At 37.2% G+C, this 12,844-nt stretch overlaps 1 protein-coding gene across 1 annotated transcript; it reads left to right on the forward strand.

Moving 5' to 3' along the window:
• The first annotated feature begins 8,163 nt into the window (after positions 1–8,163).
• TPD52L3 (TPD52 like 3) lies at positions 8,164–9,263 on the forward strand. Its single transcript, XM_016161849.2, has one exon. It carries the CDS (start codon positions 8,313–8,315, stop codon positions 9,072–9,074), a length of 762 nt encoding a protein of 253 aa, XP_016017335.1. The 5' UTR covers positions 8,164–8,312; the 3' UTR covers positions 9,075–9,263.
• The last annotated feature ends 3,581 nt before the right edge of the window (positions 9,264–12,844 follow it).

A 12,844-nucleotide genomic window follows, 5' to 3' on the forward strand; every position in this document is an offset into this window, starting at 1 on the left:
TATTAGCTATTTTTATTTTCCTTTCTGTGCTTTTTCTTATTTTCCAAATTCTCTGCTTTAAAATGTATTACTTTTGCAGCTAGAAGGAAGGTTAACCTTAAAAGGATATTACACATAGCAATAAAAAATACATAACAAAGTAAACATAACACAAATAAATTTCAGACATAATTTTAATAAAAGAAGCCACAGACACAAAAAGACTGCTTATTACCTGATTACATTTATAGGCTGTTCAAGAAAAGGCAAATTTTATGCTTATAGAGACCAAATTAGCAACTGTCTGTGCAGAGGGAATGGTATGACTGTAAAAGGGCATTAGATAGTCTTCTGGAGTGTTAGAAATACTCCACATCTTGATCTGAGGGGTGGTTACTTGGGTGCATTTATATGTACAATACCCTGAGTTATACACACAAGATTTGGCCACTTTATGTATATTCTTGATTCTTAAAATTAAGTCTGAAAGGAAATGTTTCTACAAATACACACAAAGATATTATGAGAGTTATATATACCACATCTCAAAAGAAAAACAGTGTAATGGAAATGTTCTAGGAAACACTCATTGGTAGTGTAGAGGATGGACTTTGGAGTCAAGTAGACCTAGGTTTGAACTCCCACTGTGCCATTTATTAGCTCCGTGATTTCTGGGAAAGTTATTTAAACTGTCTCTGTCTCAGTTTACTCATTTGCAAAAATGGGACAATAATAGTACCAACATCATGGGATTATGGTCAAAAAGTTAAGGTATGTGAAGTGCTTAAAAGAGTATGTGGGTCATAATAAGTATTCAGTACAAATTTCTTCTGCTGCTAAATGTAAATGCAGACGTTCTACTTGTTGATCCAACACATGAGCATGCCCATGCATGGGCACCCACTCGCACATGTGTGCATGCATGCACACACATACAGACACATAAACCCACAGATTCTCAATTGGAAATACTTCCATTCTACTGACCAAAATTACCAAGAAATAAAGCAAAAAGAAAAGAGACTAACAGTGTGATACTATTTCCATTAAATGAAAATATTTTACAATTTGCATATTGGGACTTGCATAAAACATTTTGTGAGGTTTACAGTAAAATTACCAGAAATCCCAACTGCAAAAGAATATATTTTAACATTCAGAATCAGTATTCAAACTAATCACTTAGAATTGCAAATAGAAAACTGGAAAATGCATGAGAAAACTGACACACAGATTTGTAAACACAATTGTCTTCCCTTTTTGGAAGTGTTAAGATCAACCATTAACTGCGCAGTGAACAATATTAAACTTTCATTTGTAATACTGATAAATGCGGAGACACACCCTGGGATCCTTTTACTTGTGCCAAAGAGAAGGAAATAGTAATAACTCTTTTTCACAGGTTATTAATCAAAACTGCATTCCAGAAATATGTCAGTGAATTAATGGCTAAAAGAACCAGAACTCTGAAGAGAATTTCCAAATTATAAGTGAATGTAGCACAAGTTTAATAACTGAATTATACAAATAAAATGATTGTAAAAATACCAAGGGAGTCTCCTGCAAAAGATTCTCATTGACAAGACAATGTCAAATTTTAAGGGAAAATATAGTATTTTAGGGATAATTCAAAACTCCAAGAAATAATTAGATAAAGATCTTCCCATGCTCAAAGTCTAAAACCCAGGTTGTTTGTAATTTCCTTTTTATCACTGAACATCAATAGTTTAATTTTGCAAGGTAAAGAGAGAAATATATAAAGAAATACACAAATACATGTTAATCAATAATAGCGATAATAGTCGAAACTTATATCCTACTTCCTCTGTGCCATACACTGCTCTAAGTGCTTTTCATGTTATTTACTAATTTAATGAGGTAGATGCTTTATTATCCTCACTTTACAGATAAGAAAACTAGGAATAGAGAGATTAAGTAACTTTCCAAAGTCACGCCCTTATAAATGACAGTTATGATTTGAATCCAGTCTTCCAACACCTATACTCTCACCGCCCAGCCATTTAACATATTATAAAGTATGTAAATTCAGTGATGAATCATGTTGATAGACATATCCTTGATATAATGTGAAGAGAATGGTACTCTTCTCAGTGCTCATCCTCCGCCAAACCCATAACCGCTGTCTAACCATGAGAAAAACATCAGACGATCTCAAATTGATAGGCATTCTACGAAATACTTGATCAACACTACTCAAAACTGTCAAGGTAATCAAAAACTAGGGAAGTCTGAAAACCTGTCACAGATCAGAGAAAGCTAAGAATACACTAGGACTAAATGTAATGTGGTATTGTGGATGGGATTCTGAAATAGAAAAAGGACATTAAGAGAAACCAGGAAATTCAAATTGTGAAATTTACTTAACAGTAATGTTGCAGATTTTGGCCCATGTACTCAGAAAAACCAAGCGGCATTCAGCGAACTAAGAATCGAAGGAGGTTTATTTATGCCGCAGGGCTCAGAGGAGTCACTGTCCAGAGTCTGAGCCCTGAACAAAGGCAGGCAGGTAGATTTATACATTGATTACTTCGGCATGCTTGGCGGTCTTTTGTTTTGCGCTTGCTGGGGAAAGGCAGGGTTCCAGGGAGAGGAGGTTGGGAAAATTCCTTCAGGACAGGGTAGCCATTTCAGATTTCTTTTCATTTCCCATATCGGTAATACACCAAGGTTGGTTCTTTAGTTGTGACAAATGTAGCATGGTAATGTAAAATGTTAATAAGGGGGAAAACTCGGCAAAGGGATATAGGAACTCTCTGTATTATCTTTACAACTTTTATGTAAATCTAAATTCAAAAATCAAAAGCTTATTAAGTATGTAACAAAATAATTTGATTTTTACTTCCCATCTCCACCCATCCCTTGAGGTATTTCTCCATAAGATGTTCAATAGGTAAGTAGCTGGCATCAGAAAAATACCAAGAGGGAATAAAACAAGAGGTTTTGCTTTTCATGCCTAAGAACTTATTCCAGACAAAGAGGATGGATTTTATCTTGTTGCTCTTGGAGAAAGCCCTCCGGAATCTAGCCAAAAGTCCTGAAGGCAAAGGAAAATAATGAGTATTTATCCATATCTTTCTAGCCAACAAGAATGTGATTTGTGCTCTATCCTCACCCTAAGGACATTCTGAAAGTTGAGTACTGATAATTCTAAGTGGTATTTCCATGTTTCCTGTTCATTACAGTTACTACTTTACAAAACAGACCTTTTACACAGTCTTTCCAGGCACCAAATGCAACCACGGGGTTTTGTCAGTAACACATTAGATACTCTAGAAAACCAGCTCTGACTTAACCCTGAGGTGATAGCAGGGAGCCCCCTCAGTTAGCTCAAGGAGAATAGAGTGGAAGAAGGCTTTTGTAACTAGGTGACTGCTGATAGGTAGACAAGAGTTAGCTAGGAAATAAGCATTCCAAGCAGAAAGAGAAACATGGGCAAAGGCCTAGACGTAAGAGAGCACGGTGAACTTGCAGCTTCAGAACTGTGGTAATTTAATATGCCTGAAGTATAAAGTGTACGGTAGGAAAAAGTAAGGCTGGAGAGATGATGCCTCAAATATGTTTCAGGATATATTTCAGGAAGGAAAAGTCTATTATAAATAAATATGAAGTCATGTGTACAAGAAAACATTAAGCATATGTGCAGGAATAGACCTCCGACAGGCCTGAAGCCTGGGGTGGTACTGACCAAGAAACTGACATTCAAATCACTCAGTGTCTCAGTAAACAATTTGCATAAACAGAATATATAAATATGTTGTGGTATATGCATATCATGGACTAGTATACAACAGCGAAAATGAATAAACTAGCAATACCATCACAATGGATGAATCCTAAAAACAATAGGCAAGTCACAGAAGAATATGGAAGATATAATTCCATGTATACAAAGTTCAAAAATGGTAACAGATTTTAACTAGACTTATTATATTGTGATCATTTCACAATATGTACAGATATCGAATCATTATGGTTGTTCACCTAAAACTAATGTTATATGTCAATTATGCCTCAATTAAAATAAATTTAATAGCTCAAAAAAAGGCAAAACTAAATAATACATTATTTATAGATACATTGATAGGTGTTAAAAACTTACAAAGAAAAAAAGGAATGACCTGCTCAAAATTTAGAGTAGAGGTTAAGTGGGGGAAAGAAAATGAGAGGACATGTAGTGAGCTTCAAAAACATTAGAAACATACTATTTCTTAGTTGAATAGTGAGTACATATTTATAATTATAATTTTAAAGTACATATATAAGCTTTTGTATACATGATATATTTCAGAATTTTTAAGAGAATAAAAAGTAAAAAAAAGAGTTAAAAAAAAATCTAAGCGAGCTTAAGTTTATAGATTAATATCCCAAGTTTGCTACTTAATAATTATGCGAACTCAAGTTATTTTCTGCGCATCTTGGTTTCTTGATCTTCAAAAATGGGGAAACTGAGTCTCACAGAGATTAATAGTGTTTTTAATACCTACTTTTCAAGGTTATTATGAAGATTAAATAAAATAATGTGAAAAGAAAGCACTTAGAACAATTTCTGACACATAATAAACAGTCAATAAATATTAGAAATCTTCATTATTTTTATTATTGTAGCAGATATTTAATAAATTCTAATTTTTCTCTATCCTTTCATTCAGAAAGAAAAAACAGTGTAAATGAAGATCCATTCTAAATTCCAATGGAAGAATCAAGCAGAACCATTACTATTTGTAGCCTGCTGTATTACTACTGTATTTCTTTAATTCTAAAATGCATAATTTTGTGGCATTTTAATGTCTCTAAAATTAGAGTTGCATCTTAAAATCAATGAACAATTTCATATAGTAGGTTTTTCCTCCTAGAAACCTTTTATTAAAACAAAAATGTGTCTTGCAATTGATTGTCTCAGAATCTAGGAAATAAAGTAATTATGCTGTTGCAATAGCAGGCATGACAGTTTTTAGACAAGAATAGCTATGTAACAAGGGAGTAGAGTCCAGGCCTCAGGTTTTTCATGTTACACCAAATCCACCACGATGGTCATAAGCTTTAAAAGATCATGAATTTTCAATTAATAGTCTGATTGTCCCCCGACCTTTGCAGCTTATGGACATAAGTGAGTTAAATTGCTTGGTCCTCCACATTTTGCTGGTTCTAAACCCTGTGCCAAGCTTCAGGACTTCAGCATGCACACACTCAAGTCTCCCCAGTTATTTCTGGGAGTCCTCTGTGCTCAGGACCAGCCCTTCCATAAGCTTCTGCTCTGTACTCTCTATAGATGTCCACTTTGTGCCCAAGCACTTGAGGAAAGGTGTATCTCCTAATACTCAAAATTTGAATATTCTCCAGATAAATTTTCCTTCTTAGTTCAGGGTCAAGTAATCTGGGTCCCCTGCAGACATTTTAGCAGCAGTCTATACCTTTGTTGGAATTGAATGTAATTCAGGAAGTGTGTTGGTTGGAGGAGGCGATAGTGAGAAGCAAGTGTCAATCTTATCTTTTTGCAATCCCCTGTTCCCTTTTAAGATATCCTCTGAATTTCCAGATCCTGACTAGAGAAACAAGGCAAACCCTCAGTTTCTTGGCAGAACAGATGACCTATATCCATCACCCCATAACCAACCATTACTGGCTCATGTGTCAGCTCTGGGCACTTTCTTCTCTTAGATGACTCCCCACTGTTGCCCCTAGGCCTTATCTCCCAACATTCTCGCTTCCAAAATATAAAAAGAAAACAAAGGTCAAAACTTCTGGGAAGAGAAAATCTGTTCCCACTTTCCCGATGCAAATGAAAAAAAAGGGAATGAGAACACCTTCCACTGTGAAATTCTCCCTAAAGTCTGCTTGTATTGCCCTAAACAGAGGGCAATGGGCTTTAAAACGTTGTCCATGGGCTTCCTTGCCCTTTATCTTCAGCATTAAGAAAGCAGTTTCTCGTTCAAAGTCTGGGAGAATTTCTGCAACCACAAGTGTTTTTGCAAGCATCAAAGGAAGTCCATTCTCTGAAACAAAATACAGTGCTTATAAGAAGCCCTTTCAACCCTTTACAGGCATTTTTATATGCAGACTTCATGTTTCCAATAAGAATAATCTTCGTTTTTAATCTAGGGAAGTTCCTATATCTTTTAATCATTTTCCTTTCCCTTCTTACTATCCCTTCATGTCTATCATTCTTCTTCTACCTCTGAGGATCTGTACACAAATTCCTCCTAACAAGCCTCTTCATCCTGTACATATCAACTCATACAAATGGACACCTGTGGGGAGGGGGTGCTAATTCCCCCAGAGACTCTTGCTACGATTATATTCACCACCAAAAAGAGTGAATACCAGTTACTAATAAGTTCAGAGTTAATATCCTGAGAGTATGTTTGGACTTCAGAGAAGAAAATCCTATTCTATAATATATCTAAGTATTTTTTAAAGCTAATTAGTACACATAAAAGAGATGCTGAAAGGAAATGTCATCTAGGTCCTAAATAAAGATCAACTCAACTTTTGAAATATGAGGATTGCTAGCAATAACACTTGCAGCTGTAAACTGCTGCAAATATTCCAGTTCATGCTGAAGGATATCTATGGGGAGAGTGACTCACTACATATATTAATGATGGAGCTGAGCTATGATGTAAAATTATTGTGAAAATAACTTGCAAACTGAAATCAAATAGAATATTCTGGCTTTCTGCAACAAAAGCCCAATACCGATTTTCCCCTCCTACTCCTGAAACATTCTTACTGGATTAGGGTTTCAACTACATGCCTTATTTACAGACTCAATTAAATATTTAAACATTTTTCCTGCTATTCAGCTAAAATGAACAAAATGTTCATGGTAGTAGTTCTGTAATAATAGAAATAAAGCCCTAGAGAACTCACTACAGTTAAATCTAGCAGTGCAAACGACCAGACTGCAGGGTAAATTGTCAGTTTTTCAGAAGCAGTGGCAACCCCAATGTGGATTATTTTTATAAATCAATGTAATCAAGAAGCTCCATATCGATCTTTTATAACAAAAGAAGTCAAATGGTTAAAGCTGCTGGTACTGGTACTAGTCCCTAATTATTTCTAGACTCGCATATCAATTAACTTCAATCTCACTTCTTTCATTACCAAACAATCCAGACGTGGTGAAGGGTATAGCTTTGTTTTTTACATTCAAGTTTTAATTATTTATTTATAAAACATATAAATTGCTTTGTACCCCACATTTTGCTGGTTCTAAACCCTGTGCCAAGAATTACCAGAATATCCAACAAAAGCCCTAGAATCTTAGGACTTGCTCAAGGTCATTCCCTGAGAATCCATAGCCACGTAATCAGCTATGGGATCCCTGATCACCTGCCCTCACTGGATTGAAGTCCTGATTTTTCCACTGTATAAATTTCAAGCTCTGAGCAGAAATAAGGGATATAGTGGGTTGATATCCTGATCCCATCTGATTACTTCTACTTTACCACGCAGACTACCTCCCACAACTGATAACCATGTATGGAGGCAGATATGCTTTCAGAAATGTGAGTGAATGCTTAGAAAAGAAAGAAGATGCAACTGCAATATTAAAAACTCATGCACTGTCCATTTGCATGTCTTATTCCTTCTCTCCTAAATTCTCACAGTACAATAGTCTTTGCTTATTTATTAAGCTTAAATTTGACACACTATTACAGATTTACTCATTCTCCCTCCTTCTCTCCACCAAAATGAAAGACAGTTGTGACTGGTCTGATTCACTTTCTGAGTTCTGCTATTCTAAGCCTTTGGCACTGTTGATATTTCATGCCATCGGAGCATGTAGGTCACTACTGGACTCAAGAGTTCTGAAGGGCTTTCAAGTCCACTTTATAAGTGGTGCTAGGAGTTTCTCAGCGTCCCTCTGGGAACCTGGAAAGGGAAAATGAGTAGGGTATGAGGCCGGGCATTCTAGACTCCCTGCTCCACTTTGGAGAAGTTGTTATTTATTTTATATGTTGGGGTTTTTTATAAGTTTCTGTCAATACAAAGAGTTCAACTGATTTTGAAGGGTTTGAAAACGACTGGAGTTGAAAGAGGTCTGTAAGGGGAGTCAGACTCGGTTAGAAGGCCAGGATCTGTCACTGTGGCAGGAGAGAAAATACCTCTCCTCTCTAATAATAATCTTAGCACAGCTTACCTCACAGGCTCACTGTGGTATCGAAACACCACTATTAGCATAGGCAGTGCGAGGCCTGAGCCCTGTCCCACCCACTGCAGCCTTCGGGCTGAAAATCCTACCTCTGTGACCCTGACCTCCGACCCCCACCCTTCACCCGGAAGTAAATCTCGCGAGGCCGGGCAGTTCAATGCATACACCAGGATATCGATCCACGAGCAGTGGCGTTGTTTCCACCTGCCAAGATATGGATCCCTCCGGCCTAGAGTCTGACCCCACAGGCCTAGATTTCAGCTCTCCTAGACAAGATTATTTCTCCACTGGCCGCGAGTTTGACTCTCTATACCAAGAATTGGACCTAGACTCTCTTAACGAAGATCTTTCTCAGTCCATGCCAGGTGTCATGACAGAGACCTCTGTGAGCACACGTGAACCCCACCCAGCTGCCGAACCACAGGATCTCACAGAGGCTGAGCAAAAGGAGCTCAAATCTGAGCTCACTAAATTGGAGGCAGAAATTGTAACCCTACGCCACGCCCTGGCAGCCAAAGAAAGACGCTGTATGGAGCTCAAGAGGAAGCTGGGTCTCACAGCCTTGGTGGGCCTGCAGCAGAATCTGTCAAAGAGCTGGCACGATGTTCAGGTCTCCAATGCCTACATGAAACAAAAGACGTCAGCTGCCCTGTCCACCATGAGCTCTGCCATCTGCAGGAAGCTTGGAAACATGAAGCAGTCAGCCGCATTCCGATCCTTTGAAGGTCTGATGGGCTCAATCAAGTCCAGAGTCGCAGGTGGCATAGAGCTTAGCAATGACTGCCTTCCTTCTTCAGCGAGGTGTGGAGATGATCCATTCCCAGTTTCAGGGAGTAGGGATGATTCAATTCCTGGAAGTGGAGATAATCCAGTTATGGGAAGTGGGAATGACCTGTTTCCCTTTACGGAGCCAAAATAAGTCCATTGGTTACTTTGCCTGGTCACCTCACCAGCGCAAGAATTCCCTTCCCTCATCACAATTGTAACTCTACCCATCAAAAACAAGCAACCTAACTACAACGGTAAAGTTAACTCAGAAAATGGACAGAATCCAGTTTTGAGAAAAGTATTGTCCGTTTGTACATAGATATTTGCTGCAGTTGAGATAGCGAACCCAATATTTTGTACTAAGTTATTTTACACCAAAGTTTGTAGATGAAATACATCAGTGTATTAGCCTCCCTGGAGTTGCATTTCAATGGACAAGGCAATGGCTTCAGAGGGGTCTAAGGCTAAAGCCCAAACTATTTTTCTAGAAAACTAAGTCTTCCAAAGAAGGTTTCTATTTAGAACTGGGAAGAGGTATATCCCCTCTCCATCTCCCTTTCCTAAATCTCAGCAGGAACCTCGAAAACTTTAACTGGTCTACAATTTTTATTTTTAAAAGATGATCAAGAAAAACTTGTTTTTCTCTGAGACCCTCAGAAGAATGGGGGGACGGTATTAGTAGGCTAATTGTTACATAATACTATAACTTTTATAAAACTTGATTTTTTAAAGCTCCTAATTAAGCAAAATAATTTTAGCTTCATTAGGAGATTGTTAACTACTTTGGACTCAAGCTGAAATTGCAACTTTACTTTGCCTTGTGCTTTATTTTCTTAAACATTTTAATTAGTAATCAACACATAAAGAATGAAATTAACCAATTTTATAAGAATGTTTTAATAGTTTTTTTATTTTTCAATTACAGTTGACATTCAATATTATTTTATATTAGTTTCAATTATACAGCATAGTGGTTAGATATTTGCAAATAGTTCTAAAATATAAGTGTTAGTAAAAATTTCTGCTATATAAGCACAATTTTATTAACATTTGGTATGATAAACTATCATGCATATTTGCAAAGAGGCTATACTAGAAAAGTAGCATAAACGATATCTAGTTATTTTTTATCTTTTTATATAACAAAATGAGAGTTTTAAAGTTTCACCCTGTGGCAACATGTCTCTGCCACGGCAGCATGCCACCTAAAAGGAAGAAAGTTGCTTGTGTTCTGCTGTAACTCCTAGTTATCACCTCCAGCTGAGGGGCTGAAGGGAAAACAGCCTAGCCAAACTCGAGAAAGATAAACCCTTTCTTAAGCAACATCTAAAACAGAATGCCCATCCCCCGTAATGCTGATTGTTATGCCTTTGAATGGACATAACTAAGGGATCATACATCACACGGTCACCTTGACTCCAGTCTGACTTTGTTTATAGCTAGCTCCAACTGAAAGGAAACAGAATCTGACCCTCAGGGGATGTCAGAATAGTAGGAACCTCATTTGGTTCATTCAAAATTTCTCCTATCTGAGTTTCACAGGAGCTATGATGCTTTTTGTTTTTGCTTTCCTTTTCCATTTTCAAAATGTCAGGACCTGGCAGCTTCTTTCATTCTTCCAGTCACACTGCCTGAAGTAGAAGTTAGTGTCTTACTCGCTTTCAGCAGAGGAACTAGGACTTTCATTTGTGTGGGTATATATTGATAATCTCTCACTGCCTAAAGGTAGTCCCTCCAGTCTAAGAATGTGAACCTATTTTGTTGATTCTTGAATGCTCCTTCTATATTCCTTTTGTTGTCCTATAAGCAAAACCAAATACTACTATAAATACAAAAGCACTTGGTAAACTATAAAGTCACTGATGCATCCCACAGATTTCTGAAGACAAAACTTTGCTTAGATTAAAACAAAACATTCAACTATTTTACATTTGTTTTTTAATTTGTATGGTTTTTTATGCTGAAGCACTGGAAACAAACTTGCAGCATACGAAGCCAAATAGTCCTCATACTGCAGAAAGCCTTGTGTTTTGGAAAATCTCAGACAGACATCATGGGCCAAATTCAGAATATGTTCTATTTTATTTAATAATTCAAACAAATACAGTAACAGTTTCTCCCAATAAATCCTCAACTCCCTGACAGCAGTAAAGGACATATTTATTTTTGTTCATCATTGTACTCCCATGCCTGACTTAGGGTGAATGTTCAAAAAATACTTGTTGAATTAATGAAGAAGTCCATATCACATACTTTAGACATCAAATCTTGGATCCTAAAGATTATCAATAACATGAACAAGTTAACAAGTTCCTCAAGCTTTTATTCAAAGACAGTTTGAGACCCTAGTATGCGTCAGGCAGTGTGTTGGGCTCTGAAGGCACAAAATTAATTAAACATGGTGTATACTCTCTAAAAACAGATTTTAAAATCATTGCAATTCACTGAAGTAGGTGCTAAAATAGAGGAAGTCTATAAAGAAAGGGTGTTCATATCTGCCTTGGTAGGTCAAAGAATTCAGAGAGGCAGTCTTAGAGGACTAGTAGAATTTGCCAAACAGGTAAAAGTAGAAAATTCCAGACAATATCCAGAGGAACTAAGTCACAAAGGAATGTAATAGAATGTCATGTTCTAAGAAATATCAATAACTCATTGTGGCTAAAGAGGTGGGAGAAGTGAGAGAGAAAAAAATAAGCAGGGGAAAGATCATAATATCTCAGACATTCATATTTAATCCTGTAGGAAATGTGGAGGTATTAAAGGTACTTAAGTCAAATTTGTGTTTTTGAATAGGTTGGTCACTCTGGACACCATAGAAATCAATTGAGAAGTATCAGAGGTAGGAAACAACTGCATGGGTGAGAGGGATGGATAGGTTTGCAAGTTGATAAATATGTAGAATTGAAAAGACTTGATACTAACAATGCTGAAGCTGCAAATTCATTTTGCTTTGGCTCTTTTATTGGACTCCAGCAAACCTGCATCAATAGCTATAGACACAAAGTAAAATGCTTCCATGTGCATGTGGACTCTGGATTAAAGGTTTTCTCCTGATTTCCTTTCTTCTACGTCTACCCTTTATGTGTATTGGTTGCTCTCATTCTCTAGCTTGTCTTTATAAATTGAACACCTCTGCTCATTTAGCCTTATTTGCACTTTGTAGCATAGCTTCGGTCTATTTAACTTGGCCACTTCAGAATACAATTTCCAATAGTTCTCTTAGAATATATGAACACCTTAATGATGCCCCAGACCTAGATTCTCAACCCCTGAAAACCGCAGGTTGGGAAGGTTGGGAAGGAAATTGGAACAAAATTCCCTGAGGCTCTCAGTTTTTTGGTCTTCCATCACCCAGATGAGTGAATGGGTTGGGGTAGAAGGTAGAACAAGGGTTGAAAGTTATAATTCCCACAGATGACACTACTCATTTAGCTAACAAGGGTGGGATTAGAGTACCAAGCCCTTGTTTATTAGCATCATAACATACCCCCCACATATTGCTAGTATCACCTCCAGAGAAATTCTGAAAACTACTGAGGCTACTCTGGAGATTACTTCTATGCTCTATATTTGAGAGAAACTATATCACATACCTACTTGCATGGACCAAAGAGAGGTAAGCAGTGATCAGTAGGTCTTCTCATACAGCTAGGCAATATTCTTGATGGCCCTACCAACCAAAGAGACAATGATATCATTTGTTAATTCTACTAGGGAATGGGGTCAGTTGCATCTGGCTATGTAATTTCAGTTCTTGCCCATAAACTTTAATGTAAGGAAAAGGAATGAGTGTCACTCTATCAAAACTACTGGGCCTCAACGCAGTCACCATTTGAGACCTGCTGACCAGATCTATTGATGGGAGGCTTGATGATGCCACAATTTCCAGTGCCTAGAGCCTCATCACATAAGGCAACTGAT

Source organism: Rousettus aegyptiacus, unplaced genomic scaffold, assembly GCF_014176215.1.
Source record: "Rousettus aegyptiacus isolate mRouAeg1 unplaced genomic scaffold, mRouAeg1.p scaffold_m13_p_3, whole genome shotgun sequence".
Lineage (NCBI taxonomy): Eukaryota > Metazoa > Chordata > Mammalia > Chiroptera > Pteropodidae > Rousettus > Rousettus aegyptiacus.

What these genes read in the sequence shown, in the direction of transcription:
- TPD52L3 (XM_016161849.2), top strand. Translation starts at nt 8,313, where the DNA reads ATGCATACACCAGGATATCGATCCACGAGCAGTGGCGTTGTTTCCACC.